We start from the raw sequence: 16,491 nt of genomic DNA on the forward strand, positions 1-16,491 counted from the left end.
GACGATCCGATGCGCATCAGATGAGAGGAAGGCCTACTTTGCGGCACGGCAGGAGTCGGCGCGCAAGGACGTGGAACGCGCATTTGGTGTGCTGCAGTCTCGATGGGCGGCAGTTAAGGGGCCAACGCGTTTGTGGCATGTCGACTGCATTGCAAATATAATGTACGCTTGTATTATCATGCACAACATGATTGTCAAAGATGAAGGTGTACAACTGACTGATTGGGCCAACGATGATAATGAAGTCGGTCCAAGCCACGGCGTGGCCGCCCCCAACGTACGGAGTGCGGTACCTCACGATGAAGACGGTCGTCTCCAAGCACATGCCGACATGCGCCAAACGGAGGCTCATATTCGACTCCAAAAGGATTTAATTGAAGAGTTATGGGCGCGGAGGACTGCACGGCAGTAGTTTTTTTGTTAATTATGTAATTTTTTTAATTAATGTACTTTTTAAATTTTAATAATATTATTGAATTTTCTCGTATATGTCTCGTAAATTAAATTGCGTATTTTGTGTGATTGTTAATTATTTGTTTTATATAATTTTGAGTGATGTAGCTATTGATGTGGTTGGGCTATTTATGATGTGGTTGGGCTATTTATGATGTGGCAGGAGGATTTTTAATGTTGATGTGGCAGGAGGAGTTTGTTGCTAAGCTATGGCTGAGCTATTGCTGGGCTATTCCTATGGATGCTCTTAAGGAAAGGGAAGAGTACTATATAGGTGAAGATTTATGAAATTAAATCCGCATTTGTGACAGTTATTAGTAATGATTATTATAGCTTAAATATTTATAGTAGAATATATTTTATCCACATAATCAGCGATCGATATTTGAGATGATTGATATTTGAGATGCATCTATGAAAGAAGCGGAACCGCTGCAATGGATGGAATCTTTTCTCTAAGTTTACGGGTCACAGCAACTCGAACAGTCATTACAGCAGCTGCAGGACCTGATATTCGCACTTTAACTATTGGCTCCTCAATTTCTACTTGTTCCAAATCCCCACCAGCAGCTCCAGTGAGATAAGGTCTTATTTCTTCAAGCACCTAAAGGAGAAGTTACCAAAATTAGTCATTTTGAATACATCAAATCAACACTCATGCTATTCTTGATTACAAAAATCCAAAACTCTTGGTGCGAACCCAGCAGAACATTGATATTCTTCATATTTTCATGCTATTAAAAGTAAACCATGTAATGAATCTTGTAGTCAAAAATAACACCCTTCCTGAACTCATTGGAACAAGCACTACAGCAAATCTTAGAGAAAAATCATCCATATTTCAAAATTTTATAAATTGGTATTCCACCAACCAGGGATACAGGACGGCATCTACCTTCCAAAATTCTAGCACATAACAACCAAACAATCTATCTATGCTGCAGAAAAATATATAAATCACCAGTTAAGCACAACAAAGAGTAGAACATCTTCAGAGTTCAGATTGCAATATATAGAATGACTTACTAATTTCATTAAGCACCAATATAATTATTTGAAATGTTCACCTATGTGAGACCTGAGTTAGTTGACATGGGCAGTACAGGAGGGCCTACAGGCCGAAACCAACTGACACAATATTAGAATGGTTTTCAGCTCAAATCTTGCATCATACTTTTTTAGTCTGTTGGAGCTTTTGAGGCAGAACCCTTAACGGTAGAGCTGTAAAGGTGTTTTAGAAGTGTCGATTATGATAGCAAGTTGGAAATGAGGCATTGTTATCAAGTGATATATTGTTTCGTTGAGATCCACGAAACATCAAGACCAACATATCCTGCATTTTCCCCGTCCTTTTCATTGTTTAATGATATATATTGGTCTTTTAAAGTGTTTTTTTCTTCTCTGACAGAAGGCTCAAGCTCTCCAGCATTATATTTTCCATTGGTTTCATGTCCAACCCAGACAAGCCTTTCTCACAGGGAAACTCTCCCCTTCAATTGGTATTTTTCATGTAACGCAAAAATGAGAATGAATAGATAAAAAAATCTTAGTGCTCAAGACTATGTGGCAGATAAAGAAGGCTGAATTAAATGCAGTAAGAGTGAGGGATCGAGCAGGAAGTTATGTAGCATTTTCCTAATGATAAATAACAATCAGATAATTGAGTACAAAATTAAGGGTGGAGGCAATAAACTCATTCTGATAATTTATATATAGAATAATAGAGGCCCTGGGGAAGGAGCTTTCTAAAAAATAATGTAAGTCGTAAATGCATTACTTAGTTCCTTTTAAAAAGTAACAAATGGTTAATAAGGTTGCGATGTACAATATATTAAGCGACTGGCCACTGGGGATATGGAAAAATGAAGTGTCAAAATCTGGCTATGGACAGATGACAAGTGAAGGAGCAACTCCCCTGACTCATAGGGCATTCAAATTCAATATGAATTCCTCAGAAGTAGTTTTAACTTCTAATCATACAAGGGAATACTAAAATGACATGATCTTAATGAAGAGATCAATCACTTCATGTATACTTATAGGCTACAAGAGTCACCGAAACCAATAGTATAAAGTTAGAAAATGAAAAATAAGGCAATATAAATATTAGCTTGTACTCACTCCACCTTACGTAAGCCATAAATACAATCACCTTCAATGAACTAAAACATGTTTATAAGAGCATCCACAATAGCGCCTAGCGCACCGCCTAGCCGAGCGCCAGCGCTAGGCGGTGCGCTAGGCGATCTATTGCAGCCGCCTAGCGGATTTCGCGAAAAAAAACCGCCTAGCGCTCGGCGGTTCCGCGGCGCTCGGCGGTGCGTAGGCGATCCGCTAGGCGCTATTGTAGCGTCCGGATCGCCTAGCGCACCGCCTAGCGCGAATTTTTAAATTTTTTTTTTCCGAAACACTATATATACGCGACTTGCCTGTCATTTTCATTCGCACCACTTGTATTAACGAGTACTCTCTCTATCTAAATTTCTGTACAAGATCAACAACGGTAAATGGATCTCAACAACGAACCTACTTCAGGGAGTAGCGGATCTCAAACTCCCCCGATCCCCGTGGGAGGTGGATGGAGTCAGATGCCCCCATCCACTTTTTTTAAATTATTGTACTTTTTAAAATTTTAATAGTATTATTAATGTTTCCCGTATATGTCTCGTAAATTAAATTTCGTATATTGTGTGATTGTTAATTATTTCATTTTGTATATATTTGTTAATAGTGATGTGGATATTATGTGGCTAGGCTATGGCTGAGCTATTGCTGGGCTATTTGCTTGTTTTGATGATGTGGCAGTGGCTAGGCTATGGCTGGGCTATTCCTATTGTGGATGGCCTAATAATTTAGCAAAATAAAAAGATAAAAGTAGTATAATAAATGTTAAACACAATATTTACCTTCTCTATGTTCTCTTCATTCAGCTCTAGCCCTGTTTCTTCATCTGGTATTGATTCCACTGCAATCACTTCAGGGATCTTTTCCATAAGACGCCGCTCAATGCCCATTTTCATTGTCACTACGGAACTAGGACACGATCCACATGCTCCTTGTAATTTTAATTTGACGACATTTCCATCAATTTCATGCAATGCAACATTGCCCCCATCCGCAATAAGATAGGGTCGGATCTCATCCAACACACCCTCGACATTTTCTGCTGTAAGCGGCAATTCCACAGCTGAATCAGGAGTGGCAACAGCCTTTATTCCTTCATAGACATTGCACAGATTTAGGCACTGAGTACCGGCAACGCAAAGTTAATCTAATATGCAGCTTAGAAATGAAGAGTTTTATTCAAACATGGCCACAACCTAAAAAATATCCTAGCTCATGACAGAACATATTAACGGAATTATCATATCACACGGTGGAGAAGCCAACTATCTGAAAAGCAAAATTTTATCTACATTATGGTGCAATAATAGTAGTTACCAAAACATATTTGCGAATATACATATATTTTCGCAATAAATTACAAACTGAAGCCAATCATTAGTAATTTTATCCTCTCGATAATTACATAAATAACTATTTAGGCCTCGATTAGTTTCATATTCACAGCTCAATCAGCTCATCCTTCCGCGGCCTATTGTACAAATTGACAATAATTTACCAAACGCTTCCATACAAATTAGACAACAAATACGAACCCTAGGCTTACCTGGCCGAGGATTTGAGCGCGAGCTACGCCGCAGCAGATGTGATGAGGATGGCAGCGCCTGATCGAGTCTACTGGAAACCGAAACCGAAACCCGAGCGCCGAAGAAGCTCGAGACCTGCAGAAAAGCCACGATAAAACCACAATCCCTAAAAAAATCAAAATCTGGTGCTAATGGACTCCGAGAAGTTTCGGGCAGGAGTCGATGCTGGCTGGCCGAAGAAGCAGCGCCTGAACTATACCGGTGATTACGCCGGCGGCAGCAGCGGCGGTTCCCACGACCTCCCCGAAGATGCGCAGGAGACCCCGTCCCCTCCCGCGTTTACTCGCCGCACTCGCCCGGTTGGTCAAAGGTGGACGCAACGGGCTCGCCAGAGGTCCGAGGAGGTCCAGTCGCCATCCCACACTGTTGGCAGTCCGACAGCTGACCTCGTCTTCTTGGCTCGTCAACAAACGCGCGGCTCAGATGTACAAGGTCATATCTGACTGGAAGAATGCCACTAACGCGAGGAGAAGAGTTTTTTTCACGCACTGCTCGTGAGTATGCGAACCGATTTGACTACCGCCACGACACAGGTGGGGGGCTCAGACGTGGGCTCAGATGCCGCAGATTTGGGGGTCCCGGATAGCGGCGACAACGGCGACGATGGAGACGACGGCGAGGCGTGAGGCGGAGGCGGGGGCTCGTGCGTGGAGTAGGAGTTTTTTTTAAATTAATGTAATTTTTTTTGTTAATGTACTTTTTTAATTAATGTACTTTTTAAATTTTTAATATTATTATTGAATTTTTCCGTATATGTGTCGTAAATTTAATTCCGTATTTTGTGTGATTGTTAATTATTTGTTTTTAATAATTTTGTTTATTGTGGCTGGACTATGGCTGGGTTATTGCTTGTCCTGATGATGTGGCATGAGGAGTTTTAGTGTTGATGATGTGGCAGGAGGAGTTTGTGGCTGAGCTATTCTTATTGGAGATGCTCTTACGATCATAATTTGAGAAGGGAGGGTATGCCACGTCAGCGAATATTAAAGATACGTGGAGCCAGTGGCGGATCCAGGAATTTATATTCGGGGGTGCGAGTCATATGATAAATCATTATATAACATACCAAAAATAAAAACTAATACTAAAAGCAATATTATGAGCACTTTTAACTCCACCAATATGTTTTATAAATCGTTCCGACTTATTCCACGACTTAAATCCTTTATTCACAAATGCATAACCTCCCGCATGTCCAACTTCATTCTTGAACAAGTAGCATACAAAACAAAATGCAACATCTTCATCCATACTATATTCAAGCCAATCTCATTTATCAAACCATGAAACCATAAACCGACAACGCGAACCTCCAACTTCTTTTTGAGGAAAAGAAAAAGTTCTTGGCTGACAAGGTTTTCTAAGAATACACGCCCTCCTAATTGTATCTCGCTCATTTGGAGGATATTTCATTATATCGGTTCTTCTAATAGGATCATGATAAAGTTTTTCGATATCATAAATAAATTCTTCCTCATGTAATGGCACACTAGCATCTGAAGGAGATACAATACCAATTGAATTTGAAGCCGGAGAGCTTGAAGGTGGAGAGCTTGAAAGTGGAGTACTTGAAGCCGGAGAGCTTGAAGGTAGAGAGCTTGAAGCCGGAGAGCTTGAACTATCATGAGTTTTTCTCCTTTTGGACATAAATTGTCGAAGATCGGATTGTTTTCTCATCACTTTTTATTTTATTTCCTGCACACGATGTCATTACAAAATTTGTCAAAATAAATATTGACCATTCAATTCTAATGTTGTGCATTCACAACAATTATAACTAGACATAAAAAACAACTTATCATAGAAGTCAGAAGATCAAATTTTTAAAATTGAAACACAAAAATTTAGAATCCAAAACAACAATTAAGCTATTTAAAATTAAATACTTGTGCATTTAATACTCTATAATCCTTAAAATAATACATAATTGAGAATTTCTCATCCACAAATAATTGGAAGCACAGCTGTTTTCAATTCACCCCAATTCCAAGACAATAAGAGAGAGTCATAAAGTGTAAAACATTATTCTATTTTGCACAAGCTGCCAAAATCCCTAAATTATTTAATGAACTAAACTTTTACACTTAAATTCCTAATCACTCACCTTTTCAACAAAGAACAAAGTGTATGATGAAAATTGAGGCGGCAAGTCACGGAAGAAGGCAAGAAACCGGAGTTGGAGAGCTGTAGTCGGCGGAAGAAGGCAAGAAGCAGAAGCAGTCGGCGGTTTTCAATTGGGGATGGCAATAGGTTTGTTATTTTTATTGTGTTCTGTAAAAAATGCTTTGAATTAAAATTGAGTTTTACCTCTTTTTGATTTATTAAATGTATTTTATTTCTTTTCCAATATTTATTGGAGGAATAGCCAAATATGGATTAGAGGGACATTAGTTTTTGGCCGCGTAGTTTTTGGAGTAGCCAAATAGAGAGACATTATACATATATTATTAATATAAACTCAGAATTTGTATTTAAATATATAATACTACTAAAATAAATAAAAAAAATTGGGGGTACACTCGTACCCCCTTTGTCCCTACTCCCTCCGCCACTGCGTGGAGCCGCTACTATCTAGTTACCAAGAGAGAGAAATAGGAGAGGAATAGAAAGGGGAGCTGGCTATAAGTAGGAGCAGAGAATAACAACTCGATTCATTAAAATGGTGTGTGCGCTGAGTGCTTGGGCTAGGATCGTGGATCCGTAGCATTTACCTTGGTTACTTCTATCTTGTTTATCGTTATCAATTCCTATTGTATCGTTCATTTCTTTATCCGCTGATTATCAATTCAATATCATTCGATTTCTGCATTTCATCTTCGTAAATTGTTGTTTTGGTGTGCTCTCTGGTTTTGGGGTGTATTTGATTGGTGTGCTCATCCGTTCTATCGATTTGTGTATTTGATTTTGGTTTAAATTGCATCAAATCATGGAGGTAGTGATCGATTGGAGCTCTTCGTGTGGTGTCGTTTCTAATACCAGAAAAAAGGATGCAACAGCCTCTAGGGTTTGGTGGAGCCTGCAGTTGTAAAGGCGTCCGCAGTGGTGCGGATGTCCCAGCGGAATTCCCCGCGGAATTCCCAAAAATACCTCCTGCCAGGTCATAAGGACTTCCTACTGCACAATGGCAGAATTCAACGAGCGGTATATATAGACATTACAAAAAAAATGAAATAAAGCGGAATTCTTGCGTCGACTCCCGCGGAATTCCGCTTAACGCCGCGGACCTACGACGTCCTCAGCCCAATTCCGTATCCGTGGCGGGCACGCCTAATGGCGGACGTCCACGACGGAATTTCGGGACGTCCTTGGGAATTCCGCGAGGAAGTCCGCCATTGCAGATGCTCTAAGCATAGGGAGCGGAGGGAGATGTAACTGCCATGGCCACATGCATCGGAATCAATTGAATAATTTCTGGTTAGTTTTAACTTTTAACTTTGTTCTTTTATTGACTGATTTAGAGTAAAGATTTAATTTGATTTTTAAGTTTGACTAAATCCAGCGTGTGCATTAAACCGGTAAGGATTGCCTAATCCACTAATCCTACTTCACTCATATTCCACCTACTCACAACAAAATAAAATAATATTATAATCATGAGAAATTTAATAAGTGATAGTGGATTATTTTATTTTATCGTGAGTGTGAAGTAGGAATCATAGAGTCCGCTCCGACATTAAACCATTCTATAGAACTATCTAAAGTTATTTATGTTAAATCTTGATTTACTTTTGCACCTACGTCAGCACTACGCTCTTGTTGGTTGCTAATCAAACATCCTACTAGATACATCATACATATCTCGTTTGTTGCATAATTTGCATTGTAAATATCTACATATCTCGTTTGTTGCATAATTTGCATTGTAAATATCTACATATCATGATTTTCAAATATTATAATTTTGCGAAACTTAACACTCCTTTCATCTCGCTATAATAACGGCCAATCCAATGGATAAGCTAAACATGCTTTAACAGAAGATATCGTAGAATATAGCATGCACCTTTTAGCACTGGCGGGGCGGTCCCGGCTTCAGGAGGGGGGCTAAATATCCTTTTGGGAGGGTCAAGCTGTAGCATGTAAATAGAAAAATTATTCTCTCCATACCTAGAAAAATATGTGTTTTCAATTAATGATACTCATTTAGTATATTAATGTTAGTAGCCAAGTGGTTTGTGTTCTTACTCTTTTAACTAAGAACTCCATGGATCAATCCAAGCAACATTATGTTTTCTCCTAACCTTTCTTTCTTTATTTTATCAATTCATATTATTTTATTACTTTATAGATCTCTATTTTTATTAGTTTACACATATTACACTTTGTTATAAGTATTAATTATTTTTAATATTTAATTCCGGCCCCTTGATCCATATTCGAGTTTTGAATCCACGGCTGCCTTTTAGCCATAGCTGGCTTGGTTAGGATGAGTAAACTGGGATGGTTTTCTGTACATTTCTAAATTGAATGCCCTACTCTTTTTCTGTTTTCTTGAATAAGCTATATATAACCAAATAGGGATCTCCATTACCATACGCCCCAGTGGTATTGTCATTATTCAAGAAGCTTTTAATTCACTCCCTTTCTGGAAATAGTGCTAGAGGTCACCCTAATTGTGCAATGAGATGTACAATAAGACCTAGTTAATTAGGATAGGTACTTTTATTCTTATTAGGAGATAGATACTAGTATTTGAATTTTTCAAAAGCATAATATGTTCCTTGGCTAAAAGCATAATAATTTATGTTGTTAAAAAGGTAGATACTCCATTAATTAATATATTGTGTTTGTGGTCTAGAAATGTCCTGTCCTTGATCACCATCACCATCACCATCACCATCACCATCACAAAATGGTGATGTGGCATCTCATTTGCTGCCTCTTCTGTTCATAATAATCTATCTCGAATCTTCCATCTCCACATTTCATGGCTATCGTCGATTCATTAGATTGCTCTCTCTGTATATGTGGGACACGTCACCCACAATATTTTATCATGCTGCATCGCATTATTTGTTTTGAGCTGGCCACATTTTCCTATGGTGAAGGCAGCGACAAACAAATAAATGGACGACCATTATTATTCATCTTTTTTTTAAAGAATGAACATTACGGAAAAAGGCATGCCATTTGAGTATTCTTCGAAATATTTATGAAATCATGAATTATAACATACAGTATCAGTGATGTATCACTAAGAGAATCTTCAATGACAGTTTTGGAATATCAAGCTATCGTTCATTTGAATCATAGCTATGACAAAATTACATATCCTCTTGACTTGAGGAGTTGAGGTGCACTTCATCCTAGTACAAAGATTTCAATTGGTTTCAATTCAAGCAACAAAGACGGGAGCCATCAAGATTCAAGATTGACACTGTAATAAATGAAATTAACTTGTTAATTATAGGGGTATTGTTTACTAAAATCATAAATTTTAGCTAAATTCTAGTGTCACAAACTTTGCATCATGTTTGTTATTTCTCATTGCCGGTCAATCACCATATTCAACTTACATACATAACTTTTTTTTATTTTACTTGACGCAGTTAAATTGATGTAACTTTCTATGTGACTTTTTATCTTACTTGTCAAGAAATTAAAAAGTGGTCTAAAATATTATAAATGTTTCACGATTGCGTACGTAGAATATATTTTTGTCAAAATATATGTTTGGATCAATTTTGGAAAATAACAAATGGAATGTAAAGTTTATGATATTTTAGATTAATTTTAAAGTTGATGCGAAGAATTTGCCAACGTTTTTTTTATTATAGTGGCTAATATCTTTTAATTATAAGATATACTGATTTTTAATAATATAGGTATTAATTTGAAATTTAAATAGGCTAGAGCACATTTTCAAAATGCTAAAAGGTTGGAATGTAAATTGTTATATTTATTGTTTATATTAATAAGCTTTGTTTTATGCATACTATTTTAATGTTAGACGTTGGAAGTACAGGTAGCATATGTAGGTTGAATAGATTTTAATAATGCGTAGTAACTAGTAATAATGAGAAATAAATTCCCCCACCGGATACGGGCCAATATTTATGTAAATTTGGTGGCAGAAGGCATGGATATTGTTCCTTCATGACAACAAAAAGCCATAAGTTAGTGTGTGTGTTATCAAATTCTAATTTCACTCAATAAAATTTCATTTCAAAATAATTAATTTGCCCAAAACTCTGATTGATTGAAGTAGCTGCACTATCCGCACATTTAAAAAATAATAAATTTTAAATTACTACTATAATTTTACTCTATCTCTTTATTCTAAGGTGGTTGAATCATAGTATTTATTTTTGGATTGTTCCAAGATAATTGAGTCATTTTATTTATTTATTTTTTAACAAAAGCTCTAAACAACGAGTTATTGAGCCAGACCCATTGATCATAAATTCTATAATGCCTTTTCGTTTTTATGGGATTCTTCGAGGAAGCTTCTTATAAAGTAATTTATACTACCATTTTTCTTATAAAAACAAGATGATATTTGGTACCCTTATCTCAACTTAATTGCCGAACAAAATTGTACTACGTTCTAAATTGGTCCCGAAACGACTTTTTAGTTTATATTTTTTCTGCGCATGTGATCTTATTTAGTCATTTTTGTTTTAATAAATGGTGTTTTCTCGATCTCTACGGTATATAATGACAATATATTTACACGGATATGCATTTAAATCAAATATAGTGATCTTTTTTAAGAAGTTGCAACATAGCAAACTTACAGTGTATATCGACAACTTCACGAAGGATGGAGGGCTTGAATGTTGCAGAGATAGGAACCTACTTCATTTTTTAAAAAAAATAATTCCGTTTACACACTTAAATCTATAATCCATAGAACAATTACTCATTAGCAAATTGCAATTATTTATGCGGTTTAGATGATTCGTCGTCTAGGAGGAGTACATATTTATAACATTTTAAATTAATGATTATGTATGTTTTAAATAAGAGTAAAAGTCAATTTTGATCGTAAACATATGACGAAAATACGAATTTTGTCCAAAACATTCACTTTTTGAAAAACAAGTCCATAATAAATAAAATCCTTGTTGGAGTGGTCCATTTTTACGGTTCCGTCAAAAAACTAACGGTCATGTCATTGTGCAATTAGCGTTGACCGTTAGTTTTTTTATGGAACCATAAAAAAGGACTATTTCGGCGACATTTTCATTTGTTATTAATCTGTTTTTCAAAAAATGAATTTTTTTATCCAAATTCATATTTTTGTCATATGTTTAGGACCAAAATTGACGTTTTACTCTTTAAATAACTATTTATTACTATAAACAAGTGAGTGTTCTCTTGTGCTCAATATATAACCTATGGTTTGATGAATTAGATAAGATCTAATTATATGGGTGTTGTTTGGTTCGTTGAGTCTTGACCTTTCTCATGCGACTAAATTAATTTGGGTTAATTTACTCTCGATAGTCTCTGAAGAAGTTAATATCGATATCTCGAGTATCCGAACACATCCCAAATAATCTTTAGAAAAATAGATTATATGGTGATCATGTTCCTTAATTATTACACTTGATCATGAATGCGACGAAACTCTTTTATTTTATTTGAAATGAATAAGTCGTACATGTTCAATCGAACCAAGGCAATGTTCTTCGCAATCAAAACACACTCAAATTGCTTGAATCATAATATAATACTACAATATTTAAATATATGCATATTATACAGCCTATTATATATAGCATGACACCTCACCAAACCTCCAAAAAAAAAAGTAAAGATATTAAATCCCAGTGTGATTCACTCCTCAAATGGATATGTTCATCATATCCATTGCTAGGTTCTCTATCATCATGGCTTCTACTTCCCCACTGCATTGCTTCTTCCCACCTGCAAAAATTAATCAATAATTTCTAGAGACAAATGAAAAAAACATTAATTAGAAGACAGAATAAAAGAATATGAGCAATTACCATAAAACGACAGCGTTTTGGATATGGGGATTTTGGGAGTGGACATCTTCCTAACAGGGCAAGCTGTGAGAGGGAGAACAGGCAGATCTTGGCAGTTGCAAATTTCAATCATGTGACCATCTGGATCATGGAAGAATATTTGATCCACAATTATTCCACCTTCTCTCACCACTGCCTTCACATATTCAATCTTCATTCCCTCCAATCGTTCTATAATTATATTCATATCTGTGCATTGGAATGAGATGTGATTGTCTTTTGGATTTATTTTTTCTTTATTGTTTTTCACATTATCTGACTTTAGAAGATGAATTCCGATTCCATGGTTGAACAACCTGAAAAAAAAAATCAACAAACATTAATTTATTAATCAGATTTTGACTAGCCATAATGTGCAAGCATCATGTTGGAAAATTGTTACATGACTAGGCAATAACCTGGAGTATCATTTCCTTTTTCAAGTGATGTTTACACAAGTTTCATATGTAATCTATACTAATAATAGGTCAGGTATTACCATAAACCTTGTAAATTTACTCTATTACGTGTGCACGACAAAAAATAATTATATAAAGATAGCGACAAAGAATGTTCTGCATAATATTTATATCAACAGATATGAGATCCTCTGTTTGTATCGACAATAATTGAATGAAAATTAGTAACAAAGCAACTAAATGGTTTAAAAGCTGACAAAGCAACCGAATAACCTACTCCGTCCGTACCAAATGTTGTCCACATATGACTCGACGCAGATTTTAGAAATATATAAAAAAAAGACTTTAAAAAGTTAGTATAACATAGATCCCACTTTTATATGCGGAATATTAGTTTTATAATAGAATGTTAATATGCTAGTGTAAAATGAGCTCCGCTTACCAAAAATGGAAGAAAAAAAAAACAAAGTGGATAATATTTTATGGACGAACCAAAATGATAAATATAGACAATTTTTGGTGAATGGAGAGAGTACCATTTTTATTGGTTACAATTGAGTTTTTTTCTGAAAAATAAAGGAAACTAGTTGTAATTGAGTTGAAGTAAGGAATAATATATTACTACCCCCATTCACATAAAGATAGTCTTGTTTTCTAATTTGGACAGTCTATTAAAATTAGTCTAGATCTATTATTATAACTTTTTTCTAATAAGATTAGTTTCATTTTCCACTAACAACACTTCAACTTATTTTACTAATTTTGCATTAAAACTCGTGCTCTTTAAAAACTGATATAGTGAGAAAATATTCGAAGTCATTTTGCTATACTTGTCTAAAAACCAAGGGCTTTTGAATTTGGAGTAGCTAAGAGTAACATGTAAACCTATAAACATGAATCTATAAAGAAATGGAGAATCAATCTAGTTGACATTAAACATAATATACTTACTCACAAGCCCATTTGTTGAAATTAAATTGAGAGAAGAAAATAAAATTAGGTAGTAAGGAAAAGGGAGGTACCATGCCCCTTCAAATTTGAAGGAAGAGGGCCTTTGGATGAGGACAAATCCAAGAACTTTGACATAGAATTCGACAGATTTCTGCACAGATTTGCAGACATAAGAGACATGGTTCAACGACAACAATGGCAACTCCCCTTTTCTCATCATGGCTTCACCTCCGAATGGCAGCGCTGATCTGCTCATAATTGCTTCAAGGTCGATCAGTTGGAAGTAAATAATTGGCTCTTTCAATTTTTTTGTGTGTTAGAGAGAGGGAGAAAGAGAAAGGGGATATATAGTGATAATGATGTTAATTAGATTTGCATGTTAAGGTGCTGTTTATAAATTATAATAGAGAAAGGAATGGTAGAGGAATAAAGAGGAGAGGGGCCGGATGTCCCAATACCAACAAAATTTGGGAATAGTGCTTGTCTATTCGTATCTATAATCTTTTCATTTTTTTTTTCTATCAAAATAAGGGGTTCACATAGTAGTATAATTTTACATTAGAAGCCTAATTATTAATAATTAGGGACATTATAAAAAAAACTTAGTACTACTAATTTTTAAGGACACAAAAATTGAGATGCAATTACGTCGTGCGTTGAAATATTAAAAAAAACGTTCTTAAATAGTTAGAGTGAAGAAAGAGAATAATATAATTAAGAATACTTCCATATTATTCCCTCTTACGGTATTCTCTCTCCATTTTAACTATTTTATCCAAAATGAGTGCGAAAAAAGAAATGTGCAAACACTAATGGAACAAAGTGAGAGTACTCCATCTGTCCCACTCAAGACGTTCACCTTTCCTTTTTAGTTTGTCTCATTCAAGATGTCCACTTTCTATATTTGGAATAAAATTTGTCTCTCATCTCTTCTCATTAAAATACTCCCTCTGTCCCCCAAATATTGTCTCACTTTGACCCGGCACGGGTTTTAAGAAATGTAATGGAAAGTGAGTTGAAAAAGTTAGTGGGACGGGAGTACTGGGTTTGAAAGAATCTGAATAAATACTTCATTTGTTCCATATTAATTGAGGCATGTTTCTATTTTGGGAAGTTCTAAGTTTATTGAATCATTTTATTTTTGGCAAAATGTAACCATCCTTCTTACTTTATTTTCTCTTCATATCTCTTACTACTTTTTTTCTATCTTACCTTATCCATCATCCACTTAACACACTATTTTTAATTTTCGTGTCGAAAAGAAGTGCCTCTGTTGCAATGAACGGAGAGAGATGATTTTTTGTATACATGAACGATTGAACTTGTAATAGTAGTACGTATCATAGCCTTTATATATTAATCACTCATTTTCAAAGTAAAAGGATTCGGAAAATTAGGACCTCATATATATAAAGTAGCTAGCAACTACAAGGACTTTATCTGCACGTTTTGTCTACAAGAATTCTAACAACAAATCAATTAATTAATCTTATCCACCGACGATGGTTATCAAGCAACAATTTATCTTAGCTTGTCTATTCTACTTATCAGTTTAAATTTTTTATTTACTTTCCTTTTATTTAGAAAATTCATTCCTCGGACAAAAGAGAATTAGAGCATCTACAACCGTGCTCTTGCCAGCGAGCACGGTTGTGGGCCCAGCCCCACTTTTTCTGTCTGCTCTTCGGCAAGAGCACAACACCCACAGCTGTGCTTTTGCGCAAGGACGAGCACAATTCAATTTAAAATTCAATTAAATAAAAACATTTCCATAATATTAAAATTCATTAAATAACCAAAATAATATTACAAATTACAAATAAAATAAAAGGACATAATTAAAATCCTAAAAATTAAAAATTACATAATTAAAATCCTAAAAATTAAAAATTACATAATTAAATTCGTAAAATTAAAAAAAAACCACTACTCGTTGCCGAATTTCGCCCACATGTGTTTGATTAAGTCTTCTTGTAGCTCAATGTGGGTTCGGGTATCGCGCATTGTGTGCCTTGTTTTGAGCCTCTCCCCCACCGCTGTATGTCGACCTCAGCTTGGGGGAGACCTCGCGATTGAGCTTCCGGCTTCATCCTCGTCGTAGAAGCTAGCCGCCCTCGGTCCTTCGTCGGCTATAATCATGTTGTGTAAGATAATACATGTGTACATGATGTCGGCGATATTATTCACGTACCAGAGCCGAGCCGGGGCCTTCACAATGTTGAATCGGGCTTGAAGGACCCCAAAGGCTCTTTCGACGTCTTTCCGCGCAGACTCTTGACGCCGCGCAAAAAGAACCCGTCTCGGGTCTTGCGGGTTGCTGAGCGTCTTCACGAAAGTCGACCATCTTGGGTAGATACCATCGGCGAGATAGTAACCCATGTGGTATGTATTTCCGTTAATGGTGAAGTCGATCGCCGATGCTACACCATTCATCACATCATTGAAGAGTGGTGAAGAATAGAGCACGTTCAAGTCGTTGTTGGATCCGGCAACGCCGAAATATGCATGCCAAATCCATAGGCGGTAGTCGGCGACCGCCTCAAGGATAAGTGTTGGGCCGCCGCCTTTGTGACCGCTTAAGTGTTGCCCCCTCCAAGCAGTCGGGCAATTCTTCCACCTCCAATGTATGCAGTCAATGCTGCCAAGCATTCCGGGAAAGCCATGGACTGATTCGTGAAGACGAAGCAACCGTTGGCAATCATCGGTGGTGGGTACCCAAAGGAATTCATCACCGAAAGCTATACGAACGCCCTCGCAAAAAAATTTTAAACAAAGGATTCCAGTGGACTCACCGACATGCAAATACTGGTCGAAGAGGTCGGCCGTTTGCCCAGTAGCGAGTTGTCGGATGGCACACGTACATTTCTGCAACGACGTGATACTTTGCCGGCCGGCTGCATCTGGACCTGTTTGGAAGAATTCAACACGTGCGGAAGATGTGTTGACAATTCGCATAAACAAGCGCTTTGACATGCGAAAACGACG

The 16,491-nt window shown here is 36.5% G+C and overlaps 2 protein-coding genes across 2 annotated transcripts; both read right to left on the reverse strand.

Annotated features, from left to right (window-relative positions):
* Positions 1-769: 769 nt before the first annotated feature.
* On the reverse strand, positions 770-5,810 carry LOC121800732. Its single transcript, XM_042200242.1, has 5 exons — positions 5,446-5,810; positions 4,363-4,410; positions 4,124-4,238; positions 3,360-3,662; positions 770-1,057 (listed from the first exon to the last, which is right to left on the reverse strand). Exons 1-5 carry the CDS (start codon positions 5,808-5,810, stop codon positions 866-868), a joined length of 1,023 nt encoding a protein of 340 aa, XP_042056176.1. The 3' UTR covers positions 770-865.
* A 5,915-nt stretch (positions 5,811-11,725) lies between these two features.
* On the reverse strand, positions 11,726-13,879 carry LOC121801533 (metallothiol transferase FosB-like). Its single transcript, XM_042201039.1, has 3 exons — positions 13,578-13,879; positions 12,119-12,453; positions 11,726-12,035 (listed from the first exon to the last, which is right to left on the reverse strand). The coding sequence occupies exons 1-3, from the start codon at positions 13,760-13,762 to the stop codon at positions 11,953-11,955; spliced, it is 603 nt and encodes a 200-aa protein (XP_042056973.1). The 5' UTR covers positions 13,763-13,879; the 3' UTR covers positions 11,726-11,952.
* Between the last annotated feature and the right edge of the window lie 2,612 nt (positions 13,880-16,491).

The sequence above is a fragment of the Salvia splendens genome, chromosome 4 (genome assembly GCF_004379255.2).
Source record: "Salvia splendens isolate huo1 chromosome 4, SspV2, whole genome shotgun sequence".
NCBI classification, from domain to species: domain Eukaryota; kingdom Viridiplantae; phylum Streptophyta; class Magnoliopsida; order Lamiales; family Lamiaceae; genus Salvia; species Salvia splendens.